Below are 20,136 nucleotides of genomic sequence, written 5' to 3' on the forward strand. Positions count from 1 at the left end.
CTTATGTATACTTCTGGTTGTATGTCTGAGCTGTAATGACATGGCACACATCTTTATTGAATTATTTTTTTCTGCTTGATTGGCTTGACCATTGCAGGGCCTTTTGGTCTTTAGGGTTGAGGAATCATCTATGTGGCCTTTGTCCTTTCTCTACATCTTTGCACACATTTTTGTAGCACAGGGGTGAGAGAAAGCAATGTCTGAGGTTTTCAATAAAAAACTAAATATGTAAGCCAGTGTGTGAAGCATAAAGTAAAATGTTATGTGAGGGCATGTTAGGTTTTGTTTTTTTTAATACAAGGTTCAACCTAGGAGTTCTTTAGTGCTGCCAATACTTCAATCTGTCAGCAGATTTTGCTATGTAATCTGAGAGCAATATAATGTAGAGGCAGAGAGTCTGATTCTAGAGATGTGTCACTTGTTCGGCAGCTTGTTGTAGTTTCAGTACAATTAGTGTTCTATCAGCAGGAAATTACCACTGCAGGACTAGGTGTCACATGCAAATCAGTCCAGCTAATATGTGTAACCCCACCCCCACCACTGATTGGCAGCTTCCTATGTACACTGTCAGCAAGCTGCCAATCAGTGGTGTGGGGACGGGGTTATACACAGCTCAGCATTCTGTCCACTGCAACATCTACAGCAGAGAAAACAGAGATTTTATCAAAACTACACCAAGCAGTCCTGTTGATCTAGTGATCAATGTGAATGGTATGGAGGGCTAATCACGGAGGGAGGCAATACCGGTTGGCATACCGGATGGAACCATCCTGTGTCTGAATGCAGGTCAACCCCGACGCGCGTTTCGGACGGGGAGTCCTTCGTCAGGGTATAGATACATACACACCCCTTTTTTAAACCTCTCCGGTTCTAAGGAACACTACCACCTGTACTAGATCTTTCCTTCCCTCTCCCACCCATCCCATCCCCCTCCCTTACCCCCCTCCTCCCCTCTGTTCCTTTGTCATGAGGGCATCACGTATCAGCAATTATACACCATGTGCACTGTAGGAGTTAGGCATTGTTATACTACCATTGATTACAGACTTTTATGAAGTGCCTAATAATACAACATTGTTTACTCATCAGTTTTATATTTGATTGATCTAATTATTTATATCTTTATACATAAGATCATTAAAGTATTATATAGGTGTATCAAATGGGCACGGCATAACATCATTTTTGTACCTGGTGGTAGTACCTTGGTTTCTACATACTATAATTTTTTGTATCTGCTGGTAGTACCTTGGTTTTTACATACCTTATTATAACATTATTTATATGTTCATTCTCTATTGATCCTTTTATCATGATTCAAATGTCTAATTTTTGTATTTGCATGCGGGCATTCTCGTGCTTGTAGTGTCACTGTAACCAGTACTTTAATAAAGGTTTTTTATGTATCCCAATTATTGTCATACTGATAATTGGACTCGACGTTCGGTGGTTCTCTTGTTTGTTGGGTCACCAAATATTGATGTGATTTACATTTCTCCTTTGTTCAATCACTTTGCATTTTGTTAATTGATAAAAAGAAACCATTAAATTTTTAATTTTTAAAGCAGTCTTACTACGCAGCATTTTTCAACACCTGCCTACCTGGAACTTTTTCATGTGTATGTTGATATCTAATTGCTTCCATTTAAAGGCCTAAAGCTAGAGGCTGCACTACTGAGAAATCCTGACGACAACATATTCATCTCTAATTTCTGCTGTTAGCATTGACAGTGTGAGGGTCTAAATCATGCATGTCAAACTCTGGCCAAATTTGGTCTGAAGGAGTATTATATTTGACCAACAACGCCAGCACCAACTCCCCCATTATACTGTATGGAGGACTATATGGGGCCAATATATTGCATGGACGACTATGTGAGGCCTATTATACTGTATAGGGGACTGTGTGAGGACCATTATACTGTATGAAGGACTATGTGGGGCCCATTATACTGTATGGAGGACTATGTGGGGCCATTATACTGTATGAGGGACTGTGTGAGGCCCATTATACTGTATGGGAAATATGTGGGGCCCATTATTCTTTATGGAGGACTATGTGGGGCCCATTATACTGTATGGAGGACTATGTGGGGCCCATTATACTGTATGGAGGACTATGCGGGGCCCATTATTCTATATGGAGGACTATGTGGGGCCCATTATTCTATATGGAGGACTATGTGGGGCCCATTATACTGTATGGAGGACTATGTGGGGCCCATTATTCTTTATGGAGGACTATGTGGGGCCCATTATACTGTATGGAGGACTATGTGGGGCCCATTATTCTTTATGGAGGACTATGTAGGGCCCATTATACTGTATGGAGGACTATGTGGGACCCATTATTCTGTATGGAGGACTATATGGGGCCCATTATTCTGTATGGAGGACTATGTGGGGCCCATTATTCTGTATGGAGGACTATGTGGGACCCATTATTCTGTATAGAGGACTATGTGGGCCCATTATACTGTATAGAGGACTATGTGGGGCCCATTATTCTGTATAGAGGACTATGTGGGGCGCATTATACTGTATGGAGGACTATGTGGGGCCCATTATTCTGTATGGAGGACTATGTGGGGCCCATTATACTGTATGGAGGACTATGTGGGGCCCATTATTCTGTATCGAGGACTATGTGGGGCCCATTATTCTGTATCGATGACTATGTGGGGCCCATTATACTGTATAAAGGACTATGCGGGGCCCATTATACTGTATAGAGGACTATGTGGGCCCATTATACTGTATGGTGGACTATGTGGGGCCCATTATACTGTATGGAGGACTATGTGGGGCCCATTATTCTGTATCGAGGACTATGTGGGCCCATTATACTGTATGGTGGACTATGTGGGGCCATTATACTGTATGGAGGACTATGTTGGGCGCATTATACTGTATAAAGGACTATGTGGGGCCCATTATACTGTGTGCAGTGCTGTTAATAGATATCAAGGTTGGCCTGCGACTTTGTCCAAGTTTTTTATTTTAGCCCCTTCTGTATTTGAGTTTGACACTCCTGGTCTAAATCATTAACAATGGCAATATGTACTTGGCTTGAATAGTGGGAATATTGATATATATTACTATTTGGATCTACATGAGTTTTTCATGGACAAAATGCACCTAGACAGAAATCAGTCGGGGACTTGCTGATATAATAATCTCTCAGTAGAGCAGTCTAAAACTTTGGACCTTTGACATTGACACCGGATACAGTTTTGACTTTGTTTTCCTTTTTCTTCCAGTAGGTTGAAAATGTCGAAGCCATGAGAATCCAGAAAAATTCATTCTTTATCGTAAATCTTCTGCTTCACCTTCCCACAAATAGTCTTAACCAATTCCGATTTAAGATGCTCAGAAGTCCCTGCAGTTTATGCAGAAAGATTTTTAAGAGATTGAGAATCTTCATGTCCTTCCTCTCCTAGTTGAGTTCTCACGACAGTCTTCCCCCCTTTTCTGGCCACGAGAACTTTGAAGTGCATTTCTACAAGCTAATTCCTGTCTGGGATCAAACACTATTTCATGGACCTTGGATTAGCTGAAGAAGGGGAAGCTCAAGGAATAGACAGTAAAAGATGGTGCTCTTGTATAAACCTTCCTGGAAATAAATCCTGACTTGAGCTTCCAGACTCAACATCTCCATAATTTTAACTTTATTACACTGTGATGGGACGTAACATTCACACATGGACAAAATGCAAAATGTACGATTGTGAAGACCCAGCCCCGGAAAGGATGATTATTCTGAACTTTTTTTTTTTTTTATAACAAAATATTACTTTATATTTTATTATATATTCATTTTTAAAACATTTTATGAATCTTGAATGTGTATATAATAGAAAGTGTGCTGATGTGTTAACTAATAACAGGATTACAAAGCTCATGACATCAAAGATAAACTACCCGACTCGTAAAATCTCCAGTTTCACCATAAAAGTTTCACTGTCCTCTTAATGTTTATGAAATGGAAACTCTAAAACTTTATTGACTGATATATAGAGATCTGGATCAGGTGCAGGTGGGTTTTTTTGTTTAAGATTCAAAAAAATACTGAGGTTCCTGCAATTACTGTTCTAAAAGTCACCATAAAGTGGTGTTCTTTAGTCCCGTAGCATTTCCTATCATTTGGTAAATTTGTGGGGTTCCAGTTTCCATGCTGAAACTTCAGCGTCTCTCTTTGGGCAAAAAAAGTTGCACACAACCATAGAATGGTCAGATTTTTTGGGGATGGTTGCAAGATCTCTTGGCTACAATGAGGACCCATTGCATGCTGGCTTTAAAGGGAATCTGTCAGCAGGTTTTTGCTAGGTAATCTGGGAACAACATGATGTAGGAGCAGAGACCCTGATTCCAGAGATGCATCACTGCTTAATGCAGTTTTGATATAATCCCTGTGTTCTCTGCTGTAGATGTAGCAGTGCTCCGAATGCTGAGCTGTGTATAACCCCGCCCACACCACTGATTGGCAGCTTCCTGTGTACACTGTACATTGTCATCAACCTGTCAATCAGTGGTGAGGGGGCGGGATTACGTAGATTAGCCTGACTGCCTGGCACGAGACACCTAGTCCTGCAGTGATAATCTCCTGCTGATAAAACACTTATTGTATTGAAACTACCGTAAGCTGGTGAGCAAGTGACACATCCCTGGAATCAGGGTCTCTGCCCTTACGTTATGCTGCACTCAGATTACATAGCAAAAAGCTGAGCTCTGTTACCACGCCACCACCACTGATTGTCAGCTTTCTGCCTATGCACAGTGTGCACAAAAAGCCGCCAATCAGTGGTGTGGCCAAGGTTATAGAGATCTCAGCACTTAGAGAACAGCTAAATCTGCAGCAGAAAAAACTGTGATCAAAACCACAGCAAGCAGTCCAGTAAGTGACCCATCGCTGGAATCAGAGTCTCAGCCCCTACATCATGCTGCTGTCAGATTACATAGGAAACACCTGGTGACAGATTCCTTTTAAACACAACCTGAATACAAACATATTCATGTAGCTTAAAAGGTGAAACAAAGTCATCCATGGATCATAAATTATTCCACCAAAGGACATTTTTTTATTTCTTTTATTTTCTTGTATTTGTGTGGTTACTGATAGGAATTGTAAACCCCAAAAAAGAACATAATCAGCTATTTATTTTGTGTAAAGGGGGAATTTCCACAGTTTTTTTCCCTATTCTGTAGTTATATGTAATATGGTAGTAAGTTGTGGTTTACATAACATCTTCTCCAAGATTCATTTAGGTGATGTCAGGCTAAAAAAGGACGGGACATGTTCAAATTCAATAAATAAATATGCCCAATCCCTTGATCTTAAAGGGATTGTCCATTACCAGACAACCCCAGCTTAAACAATTTTGAACCCAAGTTAAAATGAAAACAACGTATACTCACCTCCTGAAGTGGCGCTGTTCCAGCGATGTTGGCGCTGCTGTCCTCACCGGTGACGAGACTTGTGCCATATACTGGTTGCAGCCAATGAGTGGTCGCTCGTCAGCTGTAGCCTTTACCATTTCATCCGAGCGGACGTCCACCAATAAAATATTCATGAGCTGCAGCCAAAGAGCAGCTGCTGATTGGCTGCAGCCAGCATGTGACCCAACTTGTTTCCCTCTACTCAGAATACGTGCATTCTTGGCCAAACTGAGCATACATGCATGCAGGACATTTGCTGTCCGCCCAGTGAGTGTTCAGCCAACAGCTATTAAAAGTGCATGAACAAGAAGAAAAGAAGCTGGAGATTAAAATAACAGGGAATGTGGAAATATCAGAGGTAATATGGCTGACATTATGGACAGACAGCAATGGCCTGTCCCTGAGATGAGAAGTCTGGATATTGTTGAGGATACAGGATACAGTCAAGATTTTTTTTTTTCCGAAAGGTAAGCTCCAAATGCAATGCGGGAAAAAAGAGTCAAAGCTCACATAACCTCTGACTACGACTACACTTACCATTTTTCTTATTGTCCATGACCTCAGAATTGTTACTTAGATGAGATCGGAGGCCTGGGAGCTTGTCAGTAATGCTTTTACGCATATTTTCCATTTGGATTGGCTTGAAAGGCTCTTTCCCTGCACAGATGAGGATGTTGGAGGACTGCAGAACTGATTGTATATTTTCAATCTGTGGAGCACAAACACTATGTTTATTAACTCTGCTAAATTGTACATTAAAAATACAACCTTTATTATTCACAATAATAAAAATACTTATTTTTTTTTAACCCTATGTGGATGTTAACTTACTCTTGCAACACCTACCTAATTTGTTCAACTTCTTTGCCGCTGCCATCTTTGTCCTCCTATGAAGGTCAGCCAGATGCTGAGCTTTATAAGAGACCACAATTTACACTATATAGTGCTGCAAATATTTTAAGGGCAATCAAAGGTTCAAGCCCCCTAAGCAAAACATAAAAACAAAAGTAAAAAAAAAAACAACAAAATAAAATAAAAATACAAAAATTTGAATAGTTAATAATTGGAATGATGGAACTAAAAAAAATGAAAATAAAAATAAAAAAAAAAGACTTAAAAAAAAAAATATATATATATATATATATATATATATAAAAAAAAACAGTACAATTATTCAAATCACTCTGTTTCCCTCATTAAAAATAAAGAAATGAAAATAATTAAAAAAATAAATAGATTTGATATTGCTTGGTCCATAACAGTCCTGCATATAAATATATAAAATGAATTAATCCAAAAGGTAAATGCCATAAAGAGAAAAAAAATCAAAAACACAATAATTGCATTTTTTTTTCTATCACACCTCCCTAAAAAAATAAATACAATAAAAAGGATCAAAATGTCGTATATACCCCAAATTTGGTATCAAAATGGTCAGCTCGCCATGCAAAAAAACAAGACCTCACACAGCTCCAATGACAAAAAAAAAAAAATATTATGGGTCTCAGAAAACGGTGACACAAACTAATTTTTTTTTATTTACAAACTTCTGAATTTTTTTTTCACCGTTTAAAGTTACAATGCAAGTTTGGAATCTCTGTAATCTTACTGACCTGAGCAATCATGTTTGCAGGTCATTTTTACCATATAATGAATGATGTAGAAACAAAACCCAAAAAACCAATGACACCATTTCAACCAACTTTGAATTTCTTCCTGTTTTTCAGTACATTTCAGTAAAATGAATGATGCAAACTCATCTTGAAAAAAGAAAACCCTCATATGGCCCAGTGAATAGAAAAAAAATAAGTTATTGTCAATTGACAAAAGCCTTGGAAGGGCTGAAACGTTTTGCTATCTGATATGTGGAATAAATGAGTTGATTTTCTTCACATGAGTGCCGGGACCGGCTTTCTTTCTTGGAATACCATTCCTCCACGTGCACCACCTCGTAACCAGTGCCGACTATTTTTTATTATACTGTGTTGTTCAATATCTTTATCAATGATTTAGATGAAGGAATTGAGGGTAAACTGATTAAATTTGCTGATGACACAAAGCTAGGAGGGATAGCTAATACTAGAGAAGAGAGAGAGAGAGGATTCAAAAAGACCTAAATAAACTGGAGCAGTGGGCAGCAACCAACAGAATGGTTTTTAACAGGGAAAAATGCAAAGTACTACATCTGGGCAATAAAAATGAAAAAAACATATACAGAATGGGAGGAATAGAGCTAAGCAACAGTACATGTGAAAAAGACTTAGGTATACTAATAGATCATAGACTGAACATGAGTCAACAGTGTGATGCAGCAGCAAAAAAGGCAAATACAATTCTGGGATGTATTAACAGAAGCATAGAGTCTAGATCATGTGAAGTACCGTATCTTTCGGACTATAAGACGCACTTTTTTCCTCCAAAATTTTGGAGGAAAGTGGGGGGTGCGTCTTATAGTTGGAATGTACTATATTATACTGTTGCTGTGGGTGGTGGGGGTGTGGGGCGAGCGGAAGTGCCGGAGGAGCGGGGCACAGGAGGCGGCGGCTGCTGCTGACACTGTGCACGCTATTAAGGAGAATGAATATTCACTGTTCCCCATGCCCATGGTCGTGTGGAGCACTGAATATTCATTCTTCTTAATAGCGCGCACAGTATCAGCAGCAACCGCCGCCTCCTGCTGCATACCAGGATGGGGGTATTAGTACAGAATTGGGGGGGCATTACCCTTATAACAGTTTCAGCAGCAGACCCCCTCCCCCATAACAGTGCATCATGACCACCACATTTTTTTGCTTCAATTTTTTTTCTATTTTCCTCCTCTAAAACCTAGGTGCGTCTTATGGTCCGTTGCATCTTATAGTCTAAAGAATATGGTAATTATTCTCCTCTACTCCTCTTTGGTCAGACCTCATCTGGATACTGCGTCCAGTTTTGGGCACCACATTTTAGAAAAGACATTGAAAAACTGGAGCAAGTTCAGAGAAGAGCGACCAGAATGGTGACCGGTCTGCAAACCATGTCCTATGAGGAACGGTTACAGGATTTGGGAATGTTTAGCTTGCAAAAAAGAAGACTGAGAGGAGACTTAATAGCTGTCTACAAATATGTCAAGGGCTGTCACATTGTAGAAGGATCATCTTTATTCTCATTTGCACAAGGAAAGACTAGAAGCAATGGGATGAAACTGAAAGGGAGAAGATACAGATTAGATATTAGAAAAAACTTTTTGACAGTGAGGTGATCAATGAGTGGAACAGGCGGCCACGAGAGGTGATGAGTTCTCCTTCAATCAGAGGCTGGACAGACATCTGCCTGAGATGGTTTAGTGAATCCTGCATTGAGCAGGGGGTTGGGCGCGATTACCCTGGAGGTCCCCTCCAACTCTACCATTCTATGATTCTATGAAAGACATCACACACATCCAGCCTATATTACTGGGAGAGACACACAGACCTCACATCCAGCCTATATTACTGGAAGAGACACACAGACCTCACATCCAGCCTATATTACTAGGAGAGACACACAGACCTCATATCCAGCCTATATTACTGGGAGAGACACACATAGACCTCACTTCCAGTCTATATTACTGGAAGAGACATATGGAACTCACATCCAGCCTAAGCCTATGTTATAGGGAGAGACACACAGACCTCAAATCCAGCGTATGTTATAGGGAGGGACACACAGACCTCACATCCAGAATAAGCCTATGTTATAGGGAGAGACACACAGACCTGACATCCAGCGTATGTTATAGGGAGGGACACACAGAGCTCACATCCAGCCAATATTACTGGGAGAGACACACAGACCTGACATCCAGCGTATGTTATAGGGAGGGACACACAGACCTCACATCCAGCCTATATTACTGGGAGAGACACACAGGCCTCACATCCAGCCTATATTACTGGGAGAGACACACAGACATCACATCCAGCCTATATTACTGGGAGAGACACAGACATCACATCCAGCCTATATTACTGGGATAGACACACAGACCTCACATCCAGCCTATATTACTGGGATAGACACACAGACCTCACATCCAGCCTATATTACTGGGGGAGACACACAGACCTCACATCCAGCCTATATTACTGGGATAGACACACAGACCTCACATCCAGCCTATATTACTGGTAGAGACACAGATCTGATATCCAGACTGTCACGGGGTTCTTTTTCCAACATCACAAAATCAACAGAGTGAGAGAAGAGTGAACAATCCCAAGACCTTTATTATAGGAAAAACCAAAAGTTCCATATATAATCCACCACACAGAGGATAAAATAGTCCAGAAATACAAATGCAGTCCGGTAAAGGGACAAACACCCTGGGAGATGAGAGTCCAACAATCCAGCAGACAGAGGATAAGATAGTCCAGATGCTTCTCCGTATATATTCCTCCAGCAGTATTTCCATAGTCATCCAGGTTTCTCCCATTCTCTCTGATGTGCTGTCCTCACATCATCGTCCCACACAGAATCTAACTCACTTGTCTCTCATGGCTGATATTTAAAAAGTCCCTCTCCTCATTCACAGGGCAGTGGAGGAAGGTGGCAGGGCTAAGGTGTCATTGTTTGAGCATTTTATCAGTTTGCATTGTTGGTCCTTCCATTGCTCCCCAAATAAACAGCTAGCCTGGTTCAATATGTAGTTAGCATATTAGCAAACAGTATTGTTCACTGACCCTGTGCAAAGATAACAGTACAGTAAACTGTGGGAGCTGATATCAGATGATAAATAACAGCTATTCATCAATTAACAAATATCAACTCATCCTACAAGAGAAGTCAACATTAGAGGGAAGGCACAGAGGGCACAGAGCAATAAGAGAACGCTCTGAAAATCAGTAAAATATAAATATAGACAAAATGATACCCACATACCATATCACACCATCACACAGACTATGTTACTGGGAGAGACACACAGACCTCACATCCAGCTTATATTACTGGGAGAAGCACACATAAACCTCACATACAGCCTATATTACTGGGAGAGACACACAGACCTCACATCCAGCCTATATTACTGCGAGAGACACACATAAACCTCACATACAGCCTATATTTCTGGGGGAGATACGTAGACCTCACATCCAATCTATAATACTGGATGAGATACACAGACCTCACATCCAGCCTATATTACTGTGAGAGACACACGGACCTCACATCCAGCCTATATTACTGTGAGAGACACATGGACTTCACATTCAGCCTATATTACTGGAGACACACAGACCTCACATTCAGCCTATAATACTGGATGAGATACACAGACCTCACATGCAGCCTATATTACTGGGAGAGACACACAGAGGTCACATTCAGCCTATATTACTGTGAGAGACACACGGACCTCACATCCAGCCTATATTACTAAGAGGGACACACAGACCTCACATCCAGCCTATATTACTGGGAGAGACACACAGAAGTCACATTCAGCCTATATTACTGTGAGAGAAACACAGACCTCACATCCAGCCTATATTACTGGGAGAGACACACAGAGGTCACATTCAGCCTATATTACTGTGAGAGACACACGGACCTCACATCCAGCCTATATTACTGTGAGAGACACACGGACCTCACATTCAGCCTATATTACTTGGAAAACCTCATTCCACAAGAGAAAAATCTGCAACTTGGATGAGGCTGCAAACTGCTTATGAAGTAGTCTGAAAATTAATGAAGGAATGAAGACTGAAACTTGGTGCAATTTTATTAACTAAAGATAACCAGTGGCCACTACTGTCAAATATCAGTAGTGGAAGAGCTACTTTTAAGCCCTGTGATGAAATTCTGATTTGCTCATAACAAACTGTATTCTGTACAAAAACATTTCTTATATTGGCTGTTTCATCAATGAAAATGCTTTTATATGCCCTATACATGTCTATCATATATTACTACAGCATGCCTTTCTATATCTTTCCTATACACCCATCCAATCCATCCTCAATCCACCTGTCTCCACTTTCCTGTATCACCTATTTTATGCATTGCCAAACAAAAATATTTTAAAATACTCACAAATGACATGCAAAGCGGTCTACAAAATGTCCACTGCATATATCTTTGCCATTATATGCCTCTTCATTTCTGCCTCTTGCAATCCCTGGTCCTCACAAGACCTTCTTCTTTCTTGACTTAGATTTCTCCTGTGCTTCCCTTATACTGTAGAATGCATTAACCCAACACATTAGACTTTCTCCAACCCTCGGACTTTCAAAAGCAACTTGAAAAGTTGTCTCTTCATAAAAGCTTTTTACCTGCAACAACCCGATCTCCAGGACACAACTTTATACTCAGTTTATTACTGTTTCTTCATCTTTGCAACATCTGGTCTGCCAAGGTCATCAAAGAACAGAAGGTTCCTTTGCAACAAGGAATCAGTAAGTTCAACATCTTGTTTGAGATGGAGTTTCAAATAAGGTTTACAGCTTTCTTGAAGAAGCCAGAAATTGCTTACATTTTCCTGCAAAGTCTTTCAGGTAAATTAATCCTGGGTTCTGGAGAAAGGATGGTGCAACAGCTGCATGAGAAGATTCGCTCTGAGTCTGAAGTCATCTTTGCCCTTATCTACCGCTTCTGTCACACGCAACCTCCAGTCCTCATCAGACCTTCTTGTCTTCTCTCCTTTTGTCTCCTTTTTTGCAGGAGGTTCCAAGATTTTTCCTGTGCTTCCCCATACCCTAAGGCTACTTACCCCAACACTTCAGACTTTTTCCCATCCTTCAAATTTCAAAAATCAACCTGAAAAGTCCCCTCTTATGAATCACATTACCTGCAACAACCCTATCTCCAGTACACAACGGTATAAGAAGCTTACTGCAGTCTCTTTCCTCTTAAGTTGTAAGCCCTCGCGATCAAGGTCCTCTCTGCTTGGAGTTTGTCGTATTTGCTCTTATCGTAATGCTCTCTGTATTTCCCACATGGTGCCATTAATGGTATAGCAGTAAAAGAGCCACAAGCCATTTATTGTCGGGAGCATTGTTTAAGTCCTAAAAACTTATCAAAAAATTGTCCTCATCATAAGAAATTTAAAGTGAAACTGACAGCTGATACATGCTGCCCAATCCATGGCCAGCATGTATTGGTCAATGGATGTATGAACTCAGCCAAGTATGTTTGTCTCTGAAATGTTGCGGCGTTTCAGAGAAAAACATACTTTAAAATGCACTGGGGACCGAGCCTTGCTGGAGACTAGTCGGACAGGCAGGTCCCCGGCCGCTTCTCCCTGCCTGCTGCCCTGGATTGCCCCTTTAAGGCTTTAACAATCTCTCAACCTTGACAGCCAAAATGAGTGGTACAAAGCAGGTTCAGGAGCTGAAATCGATCCATATGCTGCTTTGAGAGATATTTGATATACAACAGGCTCCTGCTGCAAAGGCTAGAATCAGAAATATTTCTGAACCACGCTATTTAACCCCTTAGGTGCCAATCCCTTGTGACCATGGAATCTAAGCTGTTAAACAGAGGCAAGAAACTTTATCATCCCATTGAGGAATGTCGATTAGCTGTGATGGTAGCCAGTGGCTTAATAAAAGCCTCAAAATGTGCCATCTTTGTACACTTATTAATCCCTGCCAAGGACACAGATCTACAGGATAACAGTAACACAGGAGTAGAGAACTGATAACACAGATTCACGAGGACCAGTTTTGCTGGCCCTTTAATACCTCCTTGCACTACAAACATGCAGCGTTTACTACTGAATAGTGATGAGCGAGTATGTTCTGTTAACCCTTTCGGCGAGCATGATCGGGTGCTCGCCGAGTATCTTCAGCGGTGTTCGGTGTTATGTTTTAGTCACTCAGTGCTCATGATTTGCGACTGTTTGACAGCTTTAATACATGTGAGGAATGCCTAAGAAACAAGTATTCCTCACATGTATTAAAGCTGTTAAACAGTCGCAAATCGTGAGCACGGAGTGATTAAAACATAACACCCAAGCACGCTGAAGATACTTGGAAAACACCTGAGCATGCTCGTAAATCTCGAGTAACGCTCATCACTACTACTGAACACTGTGGTGCATACAATGAAGGATTACATTCTGACTCTGTCCAGTGCCAGCCTCAGGACGTTCTTTGCGGGAGGAATTAGTGTGTTATGCGCTCCCGTTCTGTTCCTATTAAGAAGGCAGCAGTGCCTCCTGTGATGCATATGCTCCAGCCCTAGCGTCTTCTATGTGATGTATATGCTCCAGTCCCAGTATCTCCTTTGCAATGTATATGCTCTAGCACCAGTGTCTCCTATGTGATGTATATGCTTCAGCACCATTGTCTCCTAGGTGATGTGTATGCTCCTATCCCAGTTTATACTGTGATTTATATGCACCAGCTCCAGTGTCTTTGTGATGTATTTTCTCCAGTCCCAGCATCTCCTATGTAATGTATATGTTCCAGCACCAGTGTCTCCTATGTGGTATATATGCAGCAGTCCCAGTGTATCCTATGTGATCTATATGAATCATCCTCAATGTATCCTATGTGATGAATATACAGTAGTCAGTAGTCTCAGAGTCTCCTATGTGATGTATACAGAAGTCTCCATGTCTCCTATGTGATGAATATGCAGCAGAGTCTGTCTCCTATGTGATGTACACTGCAGTGTCCATGTCTCCTATGTGATGTATATACAGCAGTGTCCATGTCTCCTATGTGTCCATGTCTCCTATGTGATGCATATATAGCAGTGTCCGTTTTTTCTATGCGATGTATATACAACAGTGTCTATGTCTCCTATGTGATGTATATACAACAGTATCCATGTCTCCTATATGATGTAAAGTGGCGACCAAAAGTTTTGCATTTTTTTTTAAAGTATGATTACTTCTGTCTGGTTGTTGTGATGCTATTCTTCGGGTGATTTTAGTAAACCGGAAGGAAATTATCACTAGATGTCATGAAGCTTATTATTCTGAGAGCGAAGTCAGGCAAAAGTCAAAAAGAGCTAGATATTGAATGCAACTGTTCTCAGAGTCAAGTGTCATGTATATTAATGAAAGAAAAAGAAGGTTATGAAACAGCTGACAAACCTAGAAGTGGACGACCACAGAAAACTTCCTCCAGAGTTGATCACATTATTAAGAAAAAGTTAGTATCCGATGTCCATAAAAGTGCTGTACAGATTTAGCACGAAATGAACAAAGGGGTCAAAGTGAGTCGTCAAACTGTGGTGCGACGCTTAAGAGCAGTAGGGCTGAATGCACGAGTTCTAGTCAAGAAGCCTTTCATCACTGCAAAGAAACGCAGTCTGACTTGAGTTTGCAAAAGAACACAGCCAATGGAAAGAAACAGATTGGTCTAAGGTGTGGTCGGAGATAGCAGTCTCCATGTCTCCAATGTGATGTATAATCAGCAGTTTTGTGTTTCCTATGTGATGTAAATACAACAGTCCTAGTGTCTCCTATGTGATGTATATACAGCAGTCTCTGTGTCTCCTATTTGATGTATATACAGCGGTCTCGGTGTCTCCTATGTGATGTATGTACTGAAGACCTCCCACTTCTTGAGTTCTATAACGTTCGGTGAGCTGTGCTGAATACAACATAACACCACAGCTGCACTAAAGAGAAGAAGCTCCAGCAATCACTTTAGGGGGGAGTTAATTAAATATTGGACCAAATATAGCAGGATCATTTTCAGGTTGATGATTTTGTACAGCCCGCAACTGAGGTTATAAATACCCAAATGCCCTTGGCTAAAAAAAGGAACAGGACAATAAACTGCAATCCAGATGAATTACAGTTTATTGTACAAGCGATCACACGATCAAGTGTCCTTGTGGGATTTAAAATAAATAAACAAATAAAAAATATTTTAAAAAATATTAAAAAATAATAAAAAGGGACATTAAAAAAAAAATCCTTTTCCTGTTTGATACTTAAAAAAATATATATCAATAATAAAGAACACACCTAATGGTCTATTAAAATATAACAAACAAAATAAAGCAAATATTGTCAGCTCAGCTCACACAATTGACAAAAAGTGCCCCTCCCTGGCACAAAAGCATCGAGACAGAGCAACAGCAAACCGAAAATCCAGCATCCAGAGAGCTCATTGGGAAAACAGCTTTACTCAGATCATAGTAAAGTCCACATGGAGCCTATGAATACAGGGTGGCTGACATGTTTCACATCGCATCAGTCCGTACTCATGGTTTAATACCAAAGATGAGCGAATACATATGGAATTAAGTTCTACTCTAACATTACAAAAAACACATTCGCCAAAATGCAGATTTTTTTGTAATTTGCACTGCACTACATAAGTACTACAGTGTATTATCAATGTGATCCCTTTGTGGGACCAGTAAGTACAGTAAAAAGAAAAAAATATGTTTTTAAGTATAACAAAAAATTTAAAAATTAAAATCTTAAAATCACAGTTAATAATAAAAATATTGCATATTAGTAAAAAATAATATAACCCTTAGATGAAGTCATATATTTGGTATTGCCACATTCATAATGACCCGAACTATAAAATGGTATCAATTTTCGTCCCGTTTATTGAACGTCGATAAACTATATATAAAACACTATGCCATAATTGCCCTTTTTGTTAGTCTTGGCTCAAAAAAATAAAACCTGATCCAAAAGGTGATATGTAATCCAAAATTGTACCAATAAATACTTCAGCTTGTTACCCCAAAAAAAACTAGCCCTGATACAAATCTATGAAGTAAAAAAGGAAAAAGTTAGGGCTGTTACAATATGACAACCTCAAAAAAGTGACAGTTTTGAAAAAAAAAAAAAAAGCAGTTTTTCTTGTGAAAAAAGTAGTAAAACTTAAAGAAAAAGTAATAAATCGGGCATCAACATAAATGTATTGACATTCAATATAACAAAATTAAGCCCTTATACATTGTGAAACTTATAGCTCTCAGCATATGCCGACCCCAAAACAAATGATTTTTTTCTAAGAGTGTATTAATTGTACATAATTCCTTCCCATAAAGGTTTAATAAAAGTTTAAGAAATTATATGAATCCCAAACTAATGCAAGTGAAACATACAACTCAGTCTCCCCTAAAAAAAAAACAAGCACTCATATAACTACAGTATGTCACCAAAAAACCTACAAAAAAAAAGTTTGTGACAATAAAAATGTAAAACAAAATGTTCTGACATAAAGGCCAAAACTGTCTGGGACGGCAAGAAGCTTGAGAATTGTATTTCTGACAACTTACAATCTTTTGTTAAATTGAGCAAGTGTTTTTTGTTTTTTTTATAAACTTTATCTTTAAGTTAATATTTTCTTGTGTTAGATGGAACCTACAGAAAACACAGTACAGGGATGAGCAGGATCCATCCTTCAGACAATGTATGACAATGTGACTAGGCCAAACCCGATAGAGCAAAGCCTGATTAACAGTTAATGATGTGTAATCTGATAATGTCTTCCTTGTTCCTGAGCAGCGTGAGGAGTAGTCACACAACAGCGGGAATTTTACATTTGGTGTAAGAGTGATACAACTAAAGTGATACCAAAGCTGTCTCTCCAGCTTTGCACATCTAGAGGTGACATTTTGCCCCTTCTTCTTTGCACACTCGCTCTCGCTCAGTGACATTGGATGGAGACGTCTATGATCAGCAATTTTCACATCTTGTCACAGATTCTCAATAGGATTTTGGTCTGGACTGTGACTGGGCCGTTCACACACAGGAATATGTTATGCTCTGTACCAGCCATTGTAGCTGTGGCAGGATGTTTAGGGTCGTTGTCCTGCTGGAAGGTGAACCTATGCACAGCCTCAAGTCTTTTGCAGCCTCTAACAGCTTTCCCTCCAGGATTTCCCTGTTTTTAGCTCCATCCATCTTCCTATCACATCTGACCAGCTTCCCTGCTAAAGAAAAGCCTCCCTACAGCATGATGATGCCACCAACATGTTATACGGTGGGGATGGTGTTTTCAGGGTGATGTGCAGTGTTAGATTTCCGCCACACAAAATTCTATTTTTTGTCTCATCTGACCAGAAGACCTTCTTCCACATGCTACCTGTGTCCCCTACATGGAATGTAGAAAAAGGGGCTCTAGTCAGATGAGACTAAAAGAGAACTTTTTGGGCTTAATACTAAACGCTATGTGTATAAACTTTTCCATACCAGGGGTAACAACTTGCCCACCATTCCATTCTCTGTGCTCCCTAACTATCTGGTCACATAAATGCTTACTTTTGGGTGGCTGTTTGCATGTAGTTTTCAAAAACAAACTGGGTGGCATGCACATATGGCCCACCCCTATCCTAAGTGGGAGGCAAAGTGGACTCCTATAATCCCCATAGGTGCAACCTCCACTTTCTTTACTACTCTCTATAACTCATTTTTGGCATATAATTTTGATATGCTAGAAAAGTCTCAGATACCCCTCTAACTTTTATTATGGCAGTTTGGCATGATTCAACATGACAATGTGTCCCTTTGTTGTGCACTTCTTTTTCTATACAAAGGAAAACACACTGTCTAGCACTAGGAAGACCACCATGTTTTGTCTTTAAGGGGTTTTCCAAGCAAAATTAATTTTAGAAATTAGTTTCTAAGTTTCCCTAATATAGTTGGTTTAGACCAGGTTTCCCGATCATCTTGTAGCTCTTCCATCAATCTACTTAACACAGGAGAATGTGTGAAGGACGATGACTGACTTCAAACACTGTCAACGCGGGGTGTAAAGACAGAACAACTACCAGAGTATCAGAGCACCTTGCGTAATATAGGACTGTATTAATAAATTACCGTATATAAATTATGATTTTTTATTTTCCTAGAAAACCCCCCTTTAGACATAATCTATCGTATACAGCTATTCACAGTTAAGAACATCGTGTTTCATATAGTCACATGAATACTTACTCTTCTTCCATCCACAGTATATAACCTTCGCACAGAATATTGCAAGAGATCGGAGGCGTCCTCCACAAAAGTCCTGAAATTCCGCGCATTCCTCCGATTTAGGATGATAGAACGTCTAATTGTTGGATCCCCATTCTTCACAAGTACAATTTTCTTCCTTACTTTCGGCACCTGTTGAAAATGTGTAGCAGAGTATTCCTCTTCAGGGTCCCCATGTTGACCCTGCTTTCTGGAACTATCTGGACGACTGCCTCTATGATTTCCCCCTTTGCGTCCAGTAATAGGTAGCACATGCTTTTTGTCAGAGCAGATATAACTTCCTCCATCCTGAAGTTGCTCCAGTCTGCTTATATTATGTGTACCCCGAGGAGTAGTAATTGTCCGAACCCCAAACGGCAAAGGAACTTTGCTTGAAAGATCGTCCATGAGGGCGCTAAAACTTTTGAAGCTACGACGATTAATGGCCATCTTTACTCCACTGAACTGAGGATCTCCGCTCTTAAAGAAAGTTATTTTCTTTGCTGGGGTCACTACAGAGACCGCATGAGATCGAACCACTGGCGGAAAAGGCCGATCTGGACTGGATGGAGGGGCCGAGTAACCTTCAGTTACTGATGGATTCATTCTGCTAGGTAATCTGGATCTGAAATTTAGAACAATTGTCATTACCATCATATCAATTTACAAAAATACAGATAATAAAACTTTTCATGTATACCTAGGAAATGTAGAAATAAATGATTGAGATACAACTCACCAGACTTGTTTGATACATTGTCATAAATAGACAAACTGCAAATCACTTTATTTAATAATTATATTGTCTTAAGCCAAAAAAACACTTCAAAATGCAGACTACTAGTTGTCTCTCTGCTGTGTAACTTACTGTCCTCTGCCCATTTTTAGGTGTAACCTATCTCTATCAGCAGAGATGCAGAAACAGATTACAGGAAGTGGGAGCAGGTCTTTGTTCTTTCTCTCGGAAGTGACAATGAGTTTTTGCATCTCTACAGGAAGTGGTGGAGAGTCTTTTTTGCTTCTACAGGATGTGGGGAGGATCTTTGTCTCTCTACAGGAAGTGGGGTAGGTCTGTCTCTCTACAGGAAGTGGGGTAGGTCTGTCTCTCTAGAGGAAGTGGTGGGTTGGTCTTTGTCTCTTCTACAGGAAGTGAGGCTTGGTCTTTGTTCCTCTTTAGGGGGTGGGTTTTTATCTCTCTATAAGAAGTGGGGTGGTTCTTTGTCTCTCTTCAGGAAGTGAGTGCCAGTCTTTATCTCACTTCACAAAGTGAGAATGAGTGGGTTTATCTCTGTATAAGAAGCAAGGGTGGTGCTTTGTCTCTCTTCTGGAAAAGAGGTCTGGCCTTTCTCTCTCTTCACAAAGTGAGAGTGGGGCTTTGTCTCTCTAGAGGAAGTGGGAGCAGGTTTTTGTCTCTCTAGAGGAAGTGGAGGTAGGTGTTTGTCTCTCTTCAGGTAGTGAGGATGGGTCTTTCTACAGGAAGTGGAGGGAAAGTCTTTGTCTCTACAGGAAGTGGGAGCAAGTTGTTGTCTCTCTACAGAAAGTGGCGATGGGTGTTTTTCTCTTTACAGGAAGTGAGAGCAAGTCAACGTCTCTCTGCATCTGCTCTCCTTTCTCTTAAATTGTATACAGTGTAATCTATGTCTATCAGCAAAGATGCTGAAACAGATTACAGGAAGTGGGAGAGGGTCTTTGTCTCTCTATAGGAAGTAAGGATGGGTCTTTTTCCTCTCTGTATGAAGTTACAATGAGTTTTTGTATCTCTATAGTATGTGGGAGTGATTCTTTGTCTCTCT

The 20,136-nt window shown here is 40.2% G+C and overlaps 1 protein-coding gene across 2 annotated transcripts in view; it reads right to left on the reverse strand.

Moving 5' to 3' along the window:
- The window catches only part of RP1L1 (RP1 like 1), a 69,304-nt gene that overhangs the window by 8,401 nt on the left and 40,767 nt on the right, over positions 1 to 20,136 (reverse strand). For both annotated transcript variants that reach the window (XM_073673886.1, XM_073673885.1), the window contains 2 exons: positions 18,326 to 18,968; positions 5,974 to 6,145 (listed from right to left, as the gene is read on the reverse strand). In XM_073673886.1, the coding sequence (XP_073529987.1) occupies positions 5,974 to 6,145; positions 18,326 to 18,949 (796 nt within the window). In that variant the 5' untranslated portion in view covers positions 18,950 to 18,968. The remainder of the gene's footprint in view (positions 1 to 5,973; positions 6,146 to 18,325; positions 18,969 to 20,136) is intronic.

Source organism: Phyllobates terribilis, unplaced genomic scaffold, assembly GCF_046119375.1.
Source record: "Phyllobates terribilis strain yellow unplaced genomic scaffold, ASM4611937v1 Scaffold_3__8_contigs__length_932513732, whole genome shotgun sequence".
NCBI classification, from domain to species: Eukaryota; Metazoa; Chordata; class Amphibia; order Anura; family Dendrobatidae; genus Phyllobates; species Phyllobates terribilis.